Below are 20,354 nucleotides of genomic sequence, written 5' to 3'. Positions count from 1 at the left end.
GTGATTCTACAGCAGTACCCTTGAACATCCTTTTGTCACCTTCATAGAGGTACTCTCATATCTGCAATGCAGTTACAGCTACTGACTGACACGAGTTGAACAGTGCAGTCATTACTCAGGATAGGAACTAAATTCAGCACATCAGAGAATTAGATAAGTAGCAATTGCAAGTAGGTAGGAGGGAAAATAGTGGGTTTGAGAATTAATGTTATCCAAGATTTCAACTAAAAAGGAAAAATAACGTTGAGCTCATTATTGCACAAATTAGTCTGCAAGTTCAGGCGAAGAAGAAATACACTGAGCTATAAATCACATAAACTTGCTGGTCAATTTATGACGCTCAGCTCTTTGCATCTCACAAGCAACCACTAGCCCTCAACCTCCCCTTAACTTTTGCAAATTTTCTGGATTTGTACATTAAACTCAAATTATCACCGCAGAAAGTTACGGCTGGCATAAAATAGCATAGTTACCATATTAATGATTCAATTATTCATTAAATATTAATGAACTTCTAAGGCCCAGAAAAGCAATTTGTGCTGGTTTTTTGAGAGCTGGTTTTCAATCATTACTTTTTTCTGTCTCTATCTTTCTGCACTTGGTTTGCTTCTCTAATGCACCTTCTTCGGTCATCCCTCTATTTCTTTCAATCTATAAATCTCATTGACAAAAGAAAGGCAATTTTTCCAATCTTTCACTAAGGTCCCAGATGCCCCCATGCCCTCACCATGCCATTATTAGCTCACACTTCCAATAACTAAAAAAGGACAAAAATGTGTTTGTGCCGATTGGTGCTGGAAAGAGTGTAACAAATTCATAAACTGTAAGATGCCTCCTTCCAGCATAATTTCATCCATTAAGTAGCTACAATAGTTATATACAATTTTAAAGCTTACATATATGGGGAGACTTATTCTGCTTTGAAGGCATTGCATTTTCATAGTACACCAATAAAGTGTTTATAAGGTTTGTACAACCTATTCCAGTCATCATTAAATTGACTGACTGGCTCAATTAGTACATTCCACATGTACATAATATACATGCAAAGGATGAAGTGACAAGCTAAACAGATGATAGCAATTAAAAAGAAAACATTTAGCAATATAATAAAGTTTCTGTACAATTAACTATAAGATCAATTTGATGAAGAATTTTAATAGCATTATAGATATTCAAAAGGTGTGATATGTACCAACGATACACTATTAGTCAATCCTATGTAAAATAATGGAATCATTATCAGGTATGCATCTGAAGATCACCATATAATACTAACTCAATTAAACAGCAACCAATATGGATTTTGAAGGGGAAGATCATGCCTACCAATCTCCTAGATAAAATGAGTCAACTGCGGCAAGTTCTATGATCTGGTACAGCAAGATTTCCTAAAGGTGTCTGACACAGGTGCAGACAAGAGTGAATCTCTCAATTTTGGGAATTCAGGTTATTAAGAAATTGGCACAAGATAGAAAACAACAGACATTTGAACTTGCATATTTGTTTGGCAGTAAAGTACGGTTCCCCAGGAATCAGTGTTAGGATCATTTTTGCTTCAAGTGTTTTAGTTTCAGAAGGTCAATGCACATTGGTTAATTTTGAGAACAATGCCAACCTAGGAGGACCAGTGGAATTGAAGAAGGAAGTTCAAAAATTACAGAATGAGTCCATCAAAATAAAATGAACAGTCCAATGGCAAATAACATCAAACCACAATATGTAAAAGACTAAACAGAAAAAAAAAGGAAATTACATTTGTGTAGTGCTTTTCACAAATTCAGGATGTCCAAAAGCACATCATAGTCAACTAGTATTTTTTATGTGTAGTCACAGTTATAATGTAGGCAAACAGCAGTCAGCTTGCACAGATTTACAACCAAATAAACTGTATTACTGATATTCATCGGAAGATAAATGTTGAACAAGACACAGAGAATTGCCCCGTTCTTCAAATAGTGCCATGCAATCTTTTATCGGTCGACCAGAGAAGGCAGACTGGGGTTCTGTTTAACATCAGATCTGAAAGGTGGACTGAAGTATGGACCTAAACGCGGAGCTCATCTCTGGAGTGGGGCTTAAACCTTTGACCTTCTGACTATATAGAGGTATCACTGAGCAACGGATAACTTCTATAAAAGAGCACTAACAGCATAACAGAAATTCATACACATGTTCCCATAGCAATGCAACAGCCTGCAAGGAACTACACAGGCCTTGCTCTGTGATAAATTACATGTGCCCAGAGCTGGCAAAAAATTCAAAGGAACTGTGCACTGAAAAAAGCGGGATGTGCACGACAGATAAATTTTAATGGGAACGTTGGGGATATGCACATGCAAGACAGAACATCCCCAAAAAAATGGGATTGGCTTTGACTGGAGAGATCCTGATGGCATGAAGAATGATGAAAAATAGCATGAACGATGTTGAAATAGTCAAGATCAAAGTTAAGCTTCACAAGATGCAGGGCTGAATATGTCCAACCAATATAAAACAGTAATCATCAAAATCAAGGAGAATATTGAACAATAAAAAGAACTTAAGTCAAGCATAGGACAGCAGCTGATGTGTTTAAAACGTCTAACTGCTAGCTGCAATCCTGGATACTATAATGGCACTCAGGAGGTAGACTATAAATAAATCAAATAGTCTTTCCTCATTGTGAACTTTTACTATGTTCTTTCAATTGATTTGGTTTCCTTCGTACAATTCAAGAGCCATTTGTTGGAATTACACAACATTCATCTCAATCCATTACCCTATGATCACTGGAATTGGAATACCACAAACAGCAGGAATAGAGGGTGCAGGCAGCAAAACGAATCCTCAAGATTGTGGTATGAACCCGTCAATACCAGCATCGGTGCACAATCGGTTTCAAATAAATAATACCAATGTTATGTTCAGTATTAAGTTCTAATTGTAACTAACAGAGTAAAGTGGTACAGAAAGTCGTGCAGATAAACTGTCGCATAATTTACATTTTAGGAATGACAGAGTGTGTATATTAAGGGTAAAAGCAAATTACTGCGGATGCTGGAATCTGAAACCAAAGAGAAAATGCTGGAAAATCTCAGCAGGTCTGGCAGCACCTGAAGGGAGAGCAAAGAGCTGACATTTCGAGTCCAGATGACTGTCAAAGCTAAAAGACAGAGAAAGAGAGAGAAATATTTCCCACTTTCTCTGTCTTTTAGCTTTGACAAAGGGTCATCTGGATTCAAAACGTTAGCTCTTTTCTCTCCCTATAGATGCTGCCAGACCTGCTGAGATTTTCCAGCATTTTTTCAATGGTGTACATTAAGGGGATCATCGGTTTAAACTAATAAATGACAAATCTAAGAACTGTATCAAGAAAAAGTGATGAACACCTGGAATGTCCTCCCCTGGGGTAGAAGAATGACAAGACACTCAATTACCATTCAAGAAACAATTGAATGTTACAATAAAGAGAATTTAGTAATTTTCTAGATGGACACGCCCAGATGGACTGAATGGCCTCTCACACTCATGATTATCCTGGGAAATTAACAACACTGCACAGACCAAGAAACTGAATCTTGAATAATGAATAACTCGGTTGGACAAGAATGATAACCAATGACAGCCTTTCAACTAGTGCAGAGGAGAAATGATGGACGACATTACAAAAGAAACAAAAATATCACTTTCTCTCAAATCAAAAGGAACGTTTTTGGTTATGAATCGAGACAGGCGCCAAAAAAGATAGACCATGCAGAAGGCGGGCGGAGGGCAGGGGATCGGGCGAGGGGACACAAAAAAAAATACACTCCCATAACTTATCTTGAACTCCATTTTCTCTCAACATCAAATCGACAACAAAGTCGCAGCTAATGGACAGCTAGTTCAAGTTAAAAAATGGATTTCAACCAGCTTGGCAAACTAATATGAAGGTAACACATGCTATAGCATTGGGGCATAAAGTTCATTCAGCTTTCCTCTTGCTCCTTCACTCAAATGAAGAATGCTCTTCCATCACCTCACGTTCACATTTTTTTTCAGGCAATCTTCTTACACTTCCTTTCTCAAGTATTTTGCGATCACTATTTCTTTGAGGAATCAAATTTTTGCTGTAATCTCGATTTTTTGTTGCAGCCCCTGCTTGATACTATACCCCCTTCTACTCCTGATTGGGCTGCATTTAACCTAATTTAAAATATCTTCTACTGCTGGATAATGGTTTGAATTGCCATTTCCCCCCCCCCCCCCCAAAATCAATTTATACACTGCTGAAACATGTGAATATGAAAAATGAAAATCGCTTATTGTCACGAGTAGGCTTCATGAATTTGGCTAATATTTAATAATCAAATATGTGCATTACAATAATTATATATCCTTTCTGGTGTAAAAGAACATGAAATACAGCCCAATCATGGCTAACAACACAAAAGTAATAGATCTAAAGGTTGCTGGAAAAAGCAGCAGGCCTGAGGACTGCGAGTAATTTAGAAATCAAAGGATGACCAAGAGATTGATTAAAGGGGGGAAAATAGAGTACACAAGTAAACTTGCAAGGAACGGGCTATCACTGGATGTGAGCGCGAAAGCAGCAGCCATTTCACGAGCTCTGGATCTGCTCATCTTTCAATCTTTCTTTTTATCCTCGTGCACATATCTTTTATGTATTTTTTCAATTTACATGGCTTTTACTATGTACCGTGATTTGCTGGTCAATGTTTCAGTACCTTTGAGTCAAGATAATATGCTTTATATCTTTGTTGTTTCTTGGTGGCTGGAGGGAGTTGGGGTGTGGCCTAGCTTTTGGTGACGCAGCTGCCTTTGAGAGGTTTCCCACCCTGATGACATGGTGCACACTGACAGATGCTGGCTGTTTGCAATTAAGGTGATCTGGCTGGTTGTCTTGGCTCTGAAGTGCAGGACGTTAAGAGCCCAATTTTAAGAGTTGTGAGGTATCTTTATGGTGGTGGTGCACAAGAAGATTCTGCTTGCAGAGAGAGCACCATCTCTGCTGGCAGTCCACCTCCTGATGGTTGAGTTCCTGCTGCATGGTCGATCATTCTTACTGAGGAATTTGGGTAAGGACGAGGGGGAGCCAGCATGAGCTCAGTCATGTCCAGAGATGTTTCCAGCTGAGTTTGGATACTGGCTGCCATGTCTTGGGAGTCTCAATCAGAATGTCGGGCAGCTTGGATTCGATGGAGCACATGTTAAAACTAATGAGATTCGTACTCCAATCGTTGGAACCTTTGGAAGATCTTGAACAGTGCTCTCTGTTTCGGATTGTCCTTTATCCTGGATGTCTACTTTCTTCCTGCACCAATGGAGCAGTCTTTATCCTCGTAACTGCCTTGTTTCTCAGCTGTTATTCTGGACTTTACTCCCTGATCATTGAATCCCTAGAGTGCAGAAGGAAGCCATTTGGCCCATCGAGTCTGCACAGACCTTCCGAAAAAGCACTTTACCTGGGCCCATTCCCCTGCCCGATCCCTGTAACCCCACCTAACCTTGGGATACTGAAGGGCAATTTAGCATGGCCAATCCACCTAACAGAGGAAGACACAAATTACTTCCCAGAAATGCTAGGGAACCAAGGGTCAAGTGAGAAGAGGGAATTGAAAAAAATTAGTATTAGAAAAACAAGTGCTGGAGGAATCAATGGGACTGAAAGCCGATAAATTCCAGGGTCTTATATCTCAGGGTGCTAAAGGAGTTGGCCTCGGAAATAATGGAAGTGTTGATTGTCATCTTCCAAAATTCTGTAAATTCTGCAATAATCTCAGAAGATTGGAGGGGGAAAATGTAACCCACTATTTGAAAAAGGAGGGAGGAAGAAAATAGTGAATTACAGTTAATCTAACATCAGTAGTGTGGAAAATGCCATTGTCTATTGTGAAGGATGTGATAACAGAACACTTAAAAAACATCAACAGAATTAGATAAAGTCAAGATGGATTTCCGAAAGGGAAATAGTGTTTGACAAACTACTGGAATTCAATGATGTAACTAGCAGAATAGATAAGGGAGAACCAGTGGTCACGGCTTACTTGGATATTCAGAAAGCTTTTGCTGAAGTGCCACACAAGAGATGAGTGTACAAAATTAAAGCACATTGAATTGGAGGCAACATATTGGCATAGATTTAGAATTGGTTAGTAGACAGGAAACAGAGACTAGGAGTACATGAGTATTTTTTTGATGTGGTAGGCAGTGGGTGACTAGTGAGGTATCACAGGAATTAATGCTTGGGCTCCAGCTATTCAAAATACATTTCAATTATTTGGGGGGGGGGGGGGGGGGGGGGAAATCAAATGTAATATTTCCAAGTTTGCTAACAACATGAAACATGGTGAAAATGTGAGTAGTGAAGAGGATGTTAAGAAGTTTCAAGGTGATTTAAACAAGTTGAATGAGGGAGCAAATACATGACAAATGCAGTATAACTTGGATAAGTGTGAAGTTATCCACTTCAGTAGAAAAAACACAATGGCAGAGTATCATTTAAATAGCGATAGATTAGGAATCGTTGACAGACAAGGGGCCTGCCTGGGTGTCCTTGCACAACAGTCACTGAAAGCAAGCATGTAAGTACAGCAAGGAGTTAAGAAGAAAATGGTCTGTTGGCCTTCATTGCAAGAGAACCTCAGTACAGGAGCAAGAATGTCTGACTGCACCTGTATATAGCCTTGGTGAGACCACACCTGGAGTATTGTGGAATATTGTCTCCTTATCTAAGAAGGGATATACTTGGCAAAGAAGTGCAGCGAAGGTTCACCAGACTGATTCCGGAAATGACGGGATTGTTGTTCGAAAGGAAATTGGGTCGACTTGGCCTGTATTCGCTGGAGTTTAGATAAATGAGAGGGGAATCCCATTGAAAAGTATAACATTCTGACAAGGATGAACAGATTGCATGCAGGCATGTTTCCTCTGTGGGGGGGGGGGGGGGGGGGGGGGGGGGTCTAAAACAAGGTGTCACAATCTCAGGGTATAGGGTAGGCCATTTAGTACTGAGATGAGTAGAGGGTGGTTAACCTTCACTCAGAGAGTGGTTAACCTGCAGAATTCTCTACCACAGAAAGCTGTGGAGGTCAAGTCAGTGAATATATTGAAGGAAGAAATAGAGGGATTTCTAGAGTTTAAAGGAATCAAGGGGTACAGGGAGAACACTGGAATATTGCTTTGAGATAGTGGATCTGCCATGATCATATTGAATAGCGGAGCAGGCTGGAAGGGCCAAATGACCTGTTGCTGCTCCTATTTTTTTTAATAAATATTTTATTAGCTTTTTCAAAATTTTTCTTATACATAAATTACATTGCACATATTTAACTAACATTTAACAATCCCTTCCTTAACCCAAGAACAATTAATTAACTAACTACTCCCCCTCACTTTTAGCTGCTGACTGAGCTCAATTCCTTAAAGTGAGATATGAACGGCCGCCATTTTTTATGAAATCCCGCTTCATTCCCTCTTAAACTAAATTTAACCTTCTCTAGGCTAAGAAACTCCACTAAATCTCCCAGCCATATTGAGGCACAGGGTGGAGAAAATGATCTCCAACCCAATAAGCCTCCTCGCCACCATCAAGTCAAAGGCTAAGACATCTGCCCCTGCTCCTGCCTGGAGCTCCGCTAAGTCCAACAACCCGAATATGGCTCCCAGGGAACTGGGTTCAAGGTCTAACTGTCAACGTGGTGCTAATGAAGGTGTTGCGGAATTGCCTCAGTTTCAGACACAACCAAAACATGTGTACATGATTGGCCGGCCCTCTCCCACATCTGTCAAAAATGTCCTCAACTCCCTTCAAATATGCGGCTCATTCTCGACCTCGTCAAATGTGTTCTGTGAACCATCTTCAATTGTATTAGTGTCAACCTCGGGCACAAGATCAATGCATTTATCCTCCGTAAAATTTTGCATCAAAGCCCTTCTTCCAATGTCTCCCAAATTCCTCCTCCCATCTGGCCTTAACCATATCCAGGGATTCTGATCCTGCTCCCATAAATTTTCTATAAATAGCAGAGGTAACTCTCCTTCTATTCCCCACATCATCAACACCTCCTCCAGCAAAAATGGAGGTAACATTGGGAACACAAGGAAGATCTCCTTTATGAAAGCACGTATCTGAATATATTTAAAGGCCTCCCTCCTTAGGAGATCATATTCCTCCCTCAATTCTTCAACTTGCAAAATGACCCTCAAGAAACAAGTCTTTCAACGTAATCACATCTTTTTGTTCCCAGTCTTGAAACCCAGTGTCCATTCTTGCAAGTTTAAATAGATGGTTTTCTTGGGACTGCCATTAGTTTCGACCCTACCACATTTGGAATACTGCGTGCAGTTCTGGTCGCCACATTACCAGAAGGATGTGGATGCTTTGGAGAGGGTGCAGAGGAGGTTCACCAAGATGTTGCCTGGTATGGAGGGTGCTAGCTATGAAGAAAGGTTGAGTAAATTAGGATTGTTTTCTTTGGAAAGACGGAGGTTGAGGGGGGACCTGATTGAGGTATACAAAATTATGAGAGGTATGGACAGGGTGGATAGCAACAAGCTTTTTCCAAGAGTGGGGATGTCAGTTACAAGGGGTCACGATTTCAAGGTGAGAGGGGGAAAGTTTAAGGGAGATGTGCGTGGAAGGTGGGTGCCTGGAACGCTTTACCAGCGAAGGTGGTAGAGGCGGGCACGATAGCATCATTTAAGAGGCATCTAGACAGGTATATGAACGGGTGGCAACAGAGGGAAGTAGACCTTGGAAAATAGGAGACAGGTTTAGATAAAGGATCTGGATCGGCGCAGGCTGGGAGGGCCGAAGGGCCTGTTCCTGTGCTGTAATTTTCTTTGTTCTTTGTACCCCTAATTTAAATTGTTTGTGAAACAGCTTCCATATCTTCAGTGTTGACGCTACAACCGGGCTCTTTGGGTATTTCTGTGGCATCAATGGGAGTAGCACTGTAGCCAGTGCCCACAGCCCTGAACCTTCATATGCCCCTTCCACCATTTTCACCCATAAGGTATCTGGTTCCCCACCCCAGCACCAAACCTTCTCACCATTCGCTGCCCAGTAATAGTGCCTAAGGTTCAGCAGGGCTAGGCGTTAATTTGAAGTTCCTTCCTGCTGATCAATAACTCTACTGTGGGTTTCTCCGCACACTTCCCATCCACCTTCAAAATTTCATCCACTGGTCACTGGTGTTCCTCCCTTAGTTCTTTATCCATCTGTGCCTTGTATGAAATAATTTCCCCCGCACTATTGCCTTTAGAGCTTCCCAAACTATCCCCATTATCATGCATAATATTTTAATCAATAACTCCACTCATCCTTTCACAAAAGCCCGAATCTGCCAACAATCCCACATCCATCCGCCATGGCGGTCTTTGAATCGGCCCCTTCTCCACGATTACGTCTACCAAGTGTGCGGTATGGTCTGAAATAACAATGGCCGAATAATCCGCTTTCCTCATCCCCAGTAAAGCGCCCTCCCTATGGTGGAAAAATCAATCCTTGAATATACATCGTGAACTGGAGAGGTGCAAAGAGCACCATGGGTCTACTTCATCTCCTTCATAAATGCTGTTAATACTTTCGCCCCACCTGAAGGAGTAATTGTACGATATAACTTCGGGTTCAGTACAAGTGTTCAAATCTCCACCTAAAACCAACTGATTTATATCTAATCTAGACTTCGAATGGCTGCCACCAGCCTTCTCATAAATCCTAGATCGTCCCAGTTCAGGGCATATACACTGACCACTAATCTTCCCTCCAATATACCTTTGATGATGACATAACTGCCCCCTTGATCAATTATTACTTGCACCATCAGAAATTTATCTTTTGCTTACCAATATTGTCACCCCTCGGGCCCTGCCAATAAAAGTGGAACATCTGCCTCACCCATCCCTTTTGGAGCCATAACGGATGTTTTACCCGCAAATGAGTCTCCTGTAGCAGCATCCTGTCAGCTTTCAAACTCTTCAGATACGAGAGGACTCTTGTTCTCTTCACCGGACCTCCCAGTCTCCCTACGTTCCAAGTCACAAATTGGACTGGAGGTTTCTCACCTCTCCTTTCTACCTGTTCAACCATTGCTCTTCCAAGGTGTATGTCTGACCACTCACCTGTATTTTCAATTACTCACCTCATGTTTCTAACCTTTGGCCTCACCACCAGGTGGGCCCGACCATTATTCCATAACTCCTGTCAGCCAGCTTCCCCCACCCTATCTCATAAATCCCCCAAATATTTACTCCTCAAACTACTTTCTTTATCTTTACCCCTATTCCCGATTCATTTACACCTCCAAGGCTAACCAAATCCTGTTTTAGCAGGTTCAATCTGCCACAGCTACTCCCTCACCACGCTTCCGTCCCCTAGCTAGCTCCAGCTTACCAGTGAGGTAGTTCTTGTTGAAGCCCTTTACATTAATGGCTCAAATATAAGGGACTTCAAGTTGCCCTTCTCCTCTACTTCTTTCTTTTTCAAAATATTTTTTATTTATCTATTTCCCCCCCCAAATATTATACATGATTTTCCTTTTTCCTTCTCCCCACCCCCCCCCCCCCCCCCCTCCTTAAACATACAAATTATTTACTTCCGGTTCTTTCCGAAACGTTTATTACACAATCCTAATATAATACAAACAGCCAAATATATTAACAATAAACATCAAAACCATATAAAATGGAGGTAACTACAACAGAACATCACATCAAACCAATCCAACCTATCAATAATATCAAAGCCTCAATGCAAGACTTAATCCAGACCTAGGTGTTCTGCCCTTATTAAAGCCTCTTCTGTCTGCAGAATCAAAAAAGAAAGTACCTTGGAGTTGTATGTCACTCGTAACCTCACCGGAAAAAACATTCCGAATTATATAACCTTCTTATAAAGTGCTGCTTTCGCCCTGTTGAACAAAATACCTTTTTTTCACTACCTCATTTGTCACATCTTGATGGATGTGAATGGCATTATCTTCCCATCTCACCTCACGTTTCAGCTTCGCCCATCGCAATACTCGTTCCTTAGATTGATATCTGCTGAAGCAAATGATCACTGCTCGTAGTGATTGGTTCGCCTATGGTTTCAGGTGAAGTGATCGGTAGGTCCTGTCTAGCTCGAAAGGGGTAACCTCCTCTTCTTCACCTAACAGCTTCGTAAACATTCTGCCAAAGTATTCTGTTGGTCTCTGGCCTTCTAGCCCCTCTGGCAGACCGACTGTCCAAAATAGATAAATAAAAAAGATTCCATCTTGACCGGTTCTCTAAATCTTCCATCTTTGTCTTCATGTCTTTGTTGACGGCATGAACTTTTGCTACCTCTATTTTCAGCAATTCTAGGTGGTCGTTATATATTTATAGTGCTTCTTCCATCCCTTTCAAAACTTCCATGTTCTTGCACTGTCATTGGTGTCTTGCTCAAAGCCTCCTATATTGGAGCCAACGTATCTTCCACCGATTGTTTCAGGTTTTTCATAATTTCTTTACCTTTCAAAGTGTTTAGTGAATACTTTTTCAAGTTCAGCATCCATGGCTTCAAAGAGGATATCTACTGTGATAAGTATAGCAGCACCATCCGCCAATTTTATTTCTGCCACTTTGATTGTACTTGTCCCTTTATGTTGTACTACTGTGGGAAGTGCAACAGCAGCACTTGGGGTTTCCTTTTAACTACTGTGGTAAATGCAGCAGCAGTTTTAGGGGAGGGGGTCCTTTTAACTACATTAGTAATTTCAGTAGCAGTATTTGAAGGATTCCTTGTTATAATCGTTGCAATTGCACCAGTAGTAATATCAACAGCAGCACCTGATAAACTTACTCCCACCATTTTGACCACACTTTCTGACAGCATTATCACCCCATCCTACCTCCCTCGGGGTTCAGGCCTTCATTCGTCACCATTGGTGAAGAAATACTTATTTATTTTGATTGGACAGTTTTCGCTGGGCTCGACACATCTTTTAAATTTGAGTGTCACCGGGACCAATCTTCAACAAATTCTTTTATTTTTTTTAAAACCAAGGAAGCACGAGAATCGAAAACGTCGATGGGAACAATCTCTGGCAAATTTTTTTTCTCTCAAAAAAAAGGAGAAAGAAGAGCATGAGTTCAAGATTTTTGTTTTGTTCATGGGATGTGGCCATCACAGGCTGCCCATCCCCAATTACCTCTGAGGGGGCAGTTAAGAGTCAACTACAGTGCTGCGGGTCTGGAGTCACATGTAGGCCAGACCAGGTAAGGATGGCAGATTTCTTGCCCTAAAGGGGAGGAGACCAATTTCCAGCAATTTTTTTTTTAAAAAGGGAGAAAGAAGAGTGAGGATTGAGGACGTCGACGGGAGCCACCAAATTTGCGGCCACCCCCGACATATCATCAATCGAAGGTCTCTGCTGCTCCTGTTTTCTATTTAAAAAATGCGGCTTCTATTTTCTATGTTTCCAGCAATTTGCTGCAACCTTTGCTGCATTTTCACAGCACGGTCACTATTTCCCAAATATAGTCCTGTGTCCATGTAATTTATTTTGCCATTTCTTCTTACTTAAAGCCAAATCCAATACTGCATCCCACCTTGTAGACATACAATACAATAGAGATACATAGTTTGCTAGAATCAGGAATTGTGCCTACAGATTTAGAAAATTGCACTGCTGCTTCCAAATGTAAAAAGGGAGGGAAGAGATAAACCTGGTAACTAAAGGCCCATCCCCACCAATTTAACATTAAATGCTCAGAAATTACACAAACATATCAGACATAAAGTGTTGAAAACTGGGACTCTACGGGATCAAAGATTCACAAAGTCAGAAAACATAAATCAAGATAAGAACTGTCGAAGAATGAGGAAAGAACACCTGTTGGATGAGAAAAAGCTCTTGGTACCAAAACAAAATTGATTACAATGTTAAATACTGTAACTCACAGCTGTTGGCTTAGCTAGAGGAAGCTTCAGAAAGTACAGTTCTACAAAGAGGCTGCGTGCACTCACTTTTTCTACCATCCTGGTCATTAAATAGCAGGTATTTGTGTGACACAGGACAAAATACAGCAAGTGACAGCTAGGATGTTACACATTTGAAAATAACTTCCAGAGCACCACCATATCATGTAAATCGGGACATTTTTATCATGGAATTTCTCATGAGATGCAGTTTCATAGAATTTACAGTGCAGAAGGAGGCCATTCGGCCCATCGAGTCTGCACCAGCTCTTAGAAAGAGCACCCTACCCAAGGTCAACACCTCCACCCCATCCCCATAACCCAGTAACCCCACCCAACACGAAGGGCAATTTTGGACACTTAGGGCAATTTACCATGGCCAATCCACCTAACCTGCACATCTTTGGACTGTGGGAGGAAACCGGAGCACCCGGAGGAAACCCACGCACACACGGGGAGGATGTGCAGACTCCGCACAGACAGTGACCCAAGCCAGAATCGAACCTGGGACCCTGGAGCTGTGAAGCAGTTGTGCTATCCACAATGCTACCGTGCTGCCCAACCTGGACATGGAAGTTTTAGTTAAAGTGGAAACCCACTGTGAAATTAATATATAAATAACAACTTGCATTTATCTGGCACCTTTAACAAGTCCGGGTGGATTTGCAGGCAAAGATGGCCTGTAAAATTTTGCTGATGGCTTTCCCGCCACCTAACCACCTATGCAAGTGACGGGTGATGCCTCGGTTGACCCACCTGCCCCAGCCCCAGCCTGTTTTGGCTCCAATTATGTGGCATTAAACTTTTAAGTTCCATCTCTTCAATGATTAAGGATTTACAGAAAGTACCTTTTTGCTGGAAGTCAGTGTGATGATGCTCAGGAGATTGAGTGAGGAGACTTTCCAAGGGGATGCAGGAAAACTCGCTCTGATGTGGAAGAGAGAAGCGAACCTGTTGAAAAGTTGGGAGGAGTTTGGGACTTTATCTACAAGGTTACAGAGCTGTTGAGTGTAGTATAAGGTTTACAGTTACTGGGGAAGTACCTTTTCTGTGGTTTAGTACATCATTTGCTTACTAAATAATGTTTAATCGGTTGATTTTAATTTGTTTGTTACAGCAAGCCTTAAAACGTGAAATCTTGTGTGATTCTTTCCGTCATTTGAAAATTCTTATCTCTTTTTACAAGTTATCAATATCGATGGGGTCATAACACCTCTTATTGCACTCAATGTGCCATATAGTCATTTCCCAAAACAAGCAGCTGTGTAGAGGGACTAGCTGAGGTATAGAAGTCAAAATTGTGCACAGTACTCATGAGCAAAAGGTCCCTCCTGATGCATAAATAAAATGAAATAAATAAAATGTATCAAAAATGGCTTCACAGGAGTGCCAACAGACTTTTTTTTAAAAATCAACATTAAGCCAAAAGAATCACATTATGACAGATCACCAAAAGCTTGGTCAACAAGGTTTTAAGGAGCGTCTGAGAGGAGCAGTGAGTGCCCAGGTTTAAAGACAAACTGCATAACAGGTCTGGACAGCTGAAGGTACAGATACCCAGGATGGGGTGAAGGATATTGGGATGCACACGCCAGATTTGGAGGAACATATGAGTTGGTTGCAGAAGACAGAGTAGTGGTGGACGGGCGCTTTTCTGAATGGAGATATGTAGCTAGTGGTGTTCCGCAGGAATCAGTGCTGGGACCTCTGGTGTTGTTAGTATATAGAAATGATCTGGAGGAAAATGTGGGTGGTCTGGTTAGTAAGTTTGGGGGTGACACGAAGTTTGGGAGAGTTGCTGATAGTGCTGAGGATACAACAGGATATAGATAGATTGGAGACTTGGGCGCAGAAATGGCAGATGGAGTTTCATCCGGACAAATGCGAGATGATGCATTTTAGAGGATCAAATCTAGGCATGAATTATACTGTAAATGTCAATTCTTAACATACAGAGGGATCTGGGCATGCAGGTCCACAGTTCCCTAAATGTGGCAACCAAGGTGGCCACGGTAATTAAGAAGGCCTTCGTCAGCCAGGGCATTGAGTACAAGAGTTGGGAAATCATGTTGCAGATATATAAAACATTGCTTAGGCCACATTTGGAGTATTGCGTGCAGTTCTGGTCACCACATTATCAGAAGGACATGGAAGCTTTGGAGAGAGACCTGATAGAGGTCTACAAAATTATGAGAGACACAGGCAGGGTGGATAGTCAGAGGCTTTTTCCAAGGATAGAAGTGTCAATTACAAGGGGGCACAGTTTCAAGGTGAGAGGGGGAAGATTTAAGGGAGATGTGCAGGGTGCGTTTATAAATGCAGAGAGTAGTGGGTGCCTGGAATGCGCTACCAGAGGATGTTGTGGAAACAGGCACATGAGCACCATTTAAGAGGCATCTGGATGGATCCATGTATATGGGGGAAATAGAGGAGTATGGACCGAGTAAGTGCGGATGTTTTATTTTCTGTTAGGGCATAATGATCGGCACAGGCTTGGAGGGTTGAAGGGCCTGTCCCTGTGCTGTACTTTTCTTTGTTCTCTTTACTCTTTGTCAGAGAGCAGGCCTGGAGAATTGAGAAGAAGCAAAGGATAAAAGCAATAAATTGTAAACACAAGAATGATAGTTTTTAAAATGGCTTGCAGTGGCTTAACACCTCCTATGTGTGCCAAGCACAGGAGTGACAGATTTTAAAAAAAATCATTTATGGGACGTTTGCGTCACTGGTCAGGCCAGCATTTATTGTCCATCCCTAGTTTCCCTTCAGAAGGTGATGGTGAGTCACCTTGTTGATCCACTGCATTCCCGGAGGTGTAGGTACACCCACGAGGAAGAGAGCTCCAGGATTTCGCCCCAGTGTCAGTGAAGGAACAGCGATATATTTCCAAATCAGAGTGTTGAGTGACTTGGAAGGGAACCTCCAGGTGATGGGGTTCCCAGGTATCTGCTGCTCTTGTCCTTCTAGATGGTAGCAGGCGTGGGTTTGGAAAGCGTTGTCTAAGAAACTATGGCGAGTTACTGCAGTGCATCTTGTAGATGGTACACACGGCCGCCACTGTTAGTCAGTGTGAAGGGGTTAAATGTTTATGGAAGGGGGAGCAATCAAGTGGGCTGCTTTGTCCTGGATGAACAGATGAACAGGATGAGTTATGACATGGGCAGTTGAGTTAGTTAAGTTCACGTTTATGGTACATGAAAAGACAGTTGATTCTCATTATTTCCCTCTAAAGTGGAACTACAATTGTTAAACCTTCCAACAGCAACTAATCTCTATTCTTCGGTGCGTGTTTTGTTTACTGCAATTAGATTTTTCTCAATCTGAGCACAGCACAATAGTACTTATTCAACTGCATTATTTAGTGCTCCTGTTGTTATAAAACATATCATCCAATTGACGGTGAGCAACGCCATGGAATACTCTCTTTGGAAACTAAAGTAATTTACATCTCCACATGCAGTCCTGAAACTAAGTCACAGGTCCTTATATTACAGTCAGTGAAACACAGTTGTCCACAGGAGCCAGAGATCTCTGTGGTGTCTGTAGCCACCGAAATTGGCCACTTGCCGACATAAAATGGAGAATTAAAATGCATGCAGGGAAAATTGGACAATGTCAGAAAGACAAGCAGGCTGCAGAATCTCTCTGTGTATTCTGTCTGCAGAGAAACCAGACTGCACTGAAACTAACAGTTGCGCATATTAATTGAGCGATTCCCGGTGATTCCCAGGCACAATGGACACAATCGCGAATAACAAAGGTCAAGCTAGACTCTTAGGCGCCAGCAGGAGTCCCGGACAATAAGTTACAAACAGCCCCAAGAACCGCCCAGCGATCGGGAAACAGCCCCAGTATTGGGGAATTCAAACCAATCGATTGGTATGAGGTCCAATCGATTGCAAGCAGGTATAGGGTCCGCCCAGATGGGCGCGAAGCCCCTGTGACCTATAAAGGACAGATCCCAAGTCCAGCTCTCTCTCTTAGCCGGCCCTCCCAGCAGAACACCTTTGCAGCAGCTCTCTAAGAACTTGAACATGAGAAGGAGAGGCCTGACGAACAGCTACACCGACAAGTAAGTGTCAACCAACGCACACTATGAGAATAGACACTCCTGACCCCTTAGCCCGTACCAACTGGGAAGCCTACTTATCGAAGATAAGTATTGGCTTACAGTGGTAGGAATAGTTTAGTCCATTAGTATTAGTTGCATGAGTATCGATTTACTGTGTATTAATAAATGTGTTTGATTGAACCTTACTAACTGGTATATTGGGTCATTGATCTGAACTTGAACTTGAACCTCGTGGTGGTATCATAAAGATACCTGGCGACTCTAGAGCTAAGGAATAAAACAGAGCCAATTGAGTGCTAAGCACACTCACCCAGAACGAGCAACATGTCGATTTCATATTTTCCAATACCGCCAAGTCAAGTCGGCAACATCAAAATCATCACGCAGCCAATCATACTGAGGCATTCTTTTTTTTTAAAAATAAATTTAGAGTACCCAATTATTTTTTTCTAATTAAGGGATAATTTAGCATGGACAATCCACCTAACCTGCACATCTTTGGGTTGTTGGGGTGAGATCCTCGCAGACACGGAGAACATGCACAAACTCCACACAGTGACCCAGGGCCGGGATCGAACCTGGGTCCTCAGCTCCGTAGGTTGCAGCGCAAGGCACTGTGCCACCCTGCCGCCCACACCAAGGTATTCTCACAGAGTAAAAGCCAGGAAGTTTAAATAAAAGAAGCTGAATGCCTTTACTGCTAATAACTGATTGAGGCATACATCTTAGATTAAAAGAGAAGCTAAAATATCACACAAACATATTAAAATTAGTGAGATAAAAGTAAAAGCTCTCATCAGTTCAATGATTTCCACTTGACTGTAATCTGAGGAAACCTCAGCAGTGTATCCGCTGGAGAAACGGACTCAGAAACACAACTTCTGGATTTCCAGATTTACTTGTTCATGTGTGGACTCCAGAAACTGCCATCAGTTTCAGGGGAATAATTATTCATAATTACTTCCACAGAGTCTGAACTACCGTCTGCAGGCCCGGATAGTGCACTACACTGATAAACTTTAAGCTACAACTTTGAGGCTAAAGACAGTATCAGGGATCTAGTGTCGGATTAACATCTTACTTCAAAGTCAGCTTGAAAAATGCAGCATTGCCTCAGAATTGCACTGAACTCATATCTTACATTGTACTAAGATCACAGTTTGAACCCACGTCAGGCACTGCCAACTTATCAACTGATTCTGAACAGTGTAATGTCAATGTTTTATCAATTACATTGTTCCAGGGCAGCACGGTGGCGCAGGGGTTAGCACTACAGTCTCACAGCGCCGAGGTCCCAGGTTCATTCCCGGCTCTGGGTCACTGTCCGTGTGGAGTTTGCACATTCTCCCCGTGTTAGCGTGGGTTTCGCCCCCGCAACACAAAGATGTGCAAGGTAGGTGGAATTGAACATGCTAAATTGCCCTTTAAATGGAAAAAATGAATTGGGTACTCTAAATTTATATAAAAGAAAAAAATTATATTGTTATGGTTTGATAATAGTCAATTATATTTGTTAATGTCAATTACATGATTAAGGGAAACGGGTGATAGGTATTTGAACACAAATATGAAATAGCTGGGACACTGGGTGCATTTGAGGAGTGTTGACACTGAAAAGGTCAATAAACTCTCTCAGTAAGGAAAAGCTCTGAACTTGGTTTTGGTTTCACCAACCGGTGTGGATCTCATCAACATTGTAAATCTTTTTAAAAATAAATTTAGAGTACCCAATTATTACTTTTTTCCAATTAAGGGGCAATTTAGGATGGCTCATCCATCTAACCTGAACATCTTTGGGTTGTGGGGGTGAAACCACGCAGACATGGGGAGGATGTGCAAACTCCACACGGACAGTGACCCAGGGCCGGGATTCAAAACCAGGTCCTCAGCGCCGCAGTCCCAGTGCTATTCACTGCGGCACATGCAATCCTTATATAAAATCTTGAAAAATTCTTAGCAACATTCAAATATATGCAACAGTGCAATGGAGAAGTTGAATGACATAGTTGTACAGACAGATATAATTTGATCTACATGCAATTAGTTTGTCGAAACAGCTATAAAATAATTCCACTGTATGTTGCTGAATGGAGTTCTACAAAAGTATCTATAATTCTTATAGATTTTAAAACATTACTAAAGCATCAAGTCATAAAGAGTTAAAATATCAAGTCATGAAAAGTTACGACCACTGATTATCTTTAACAGAATTTCCACATTAATAGATACCCAATAATACCTGGGATTTCCTCGCAGTGCAGCATGGTGAAGAGCATTGAAACCATTGTTGTTAGTGATTGTTACATCTGCACCAGCTTCTAGCAGCACAGAGAGCATATCATCACGTTTTTTGCTTATTGCATCATGAAGGGGAGTGTCACCTTCAGAGTCCTGCAGCGATAACAAAACACATGTTCCTGCTTAGAGGGGAGGACGTGCTCTGATGACTAAGCAGCTTACAAGCTTGAAGAAAAATATTCAAATAAGTTTCATTCTCTTTAAAGATTTAAGCTCCGTCAAAAACTACATCGTCAAGCTACAGTAGGCTCGTCAAATAATAATCTAGACATTAAACAATATTTACATTTATCGAAAAATATAGGTTACTTTAAGAAAATGATATGAATGAAAGCTCAACACAAAATTGTTCACGAAACTGATCTCTTTGGGATTTATGTCATTTCACATGGCAGCAGAATGTTACCAATGAATGAGCTTTTAGTTTGATTTGGATAATGAAGTGAACACCAATTCTCTGATTCTAATGCTAAATTACATTATCATTCATAATTGACAGTTATGAATAAAGTTTAGATTTAACAAATCATAGAACATTTCTTTCAGAATATTATGAAGACTATTCTATGTCCAAAGGTAGGCTCATTAGGCCAAAAGGTTTATTTTCTCAAAAAGAAAAGCTGTCAAAACTGGCTGAGATTTTCTCTAACATTTAAAAAAAATTTATGCTGAGATTACTAAAGTGAATAATGTAGCATAAGCTTCAGAAAATATATTTTAATTATTGTTGGTGTCATAAAGTGAAACTAATTATAGAAATATATCTACAATTGTTCGTGCATAAATTAGGATTAATAAAAGTGCAGCTGAGGTTTAAATAAATATTATTTTATCATTACCGTTATTTTTTACTTTCATTACATTTTTCATGTCAACATTACACTTGCGCTTTTAAGCATTTTTGTTTTTTTTATATTCATTTAATCAGTCTCAATTCAACACTTTTCAGCAAAAAAAAGCCATCAAAAATGAATTTTACTTCACTTTATTACATAAAAATGCACTAAGATTGAGAATTATTAAAAATTAAATTTATAAATGCCAAGAGGAGTAACCCAAAAA

General features: G+C 41.1%; 1 protein-coding gene across 1 annotated transcript in view; it reads right to left on the bottom strand.

Moving 5' to 3' along the window:
- Nucleotides 1-20,354, bottom strand: part of mib1 (MIB E3 ubiquitin protein ligase 1) — a 176,066-nt gene that overhangs the window by 87,859 nt on the left and 67,853 nt on the right. The window contains 1 exon segment of the mRNA XM_038809723.1: nucleotides 19,234-19,385. Coding sequence (XP_038665651.1) covers nucleotides 19,234-19,385 — 152 coding nt within the window.

The sequence above is a fragment of the Scyliorhinus canicula genome, chromosome 10 (assembly GCF_902713615.1).
Source record: "Scyliorhinus canicula chromosome 10, sScyCan1.1, whole genome shotgun sequence".
Lineage (NCBI taxonomy): Eukaryota > Metazoa > Chordata > Chondrichthyes > Carcharhiniformes > Scyliorhinidae > Scyliorhinus > Scyliorhinus canicula.
This window is presented reverse-complemented; position numbering and strand designations above follow the sequence as displayed.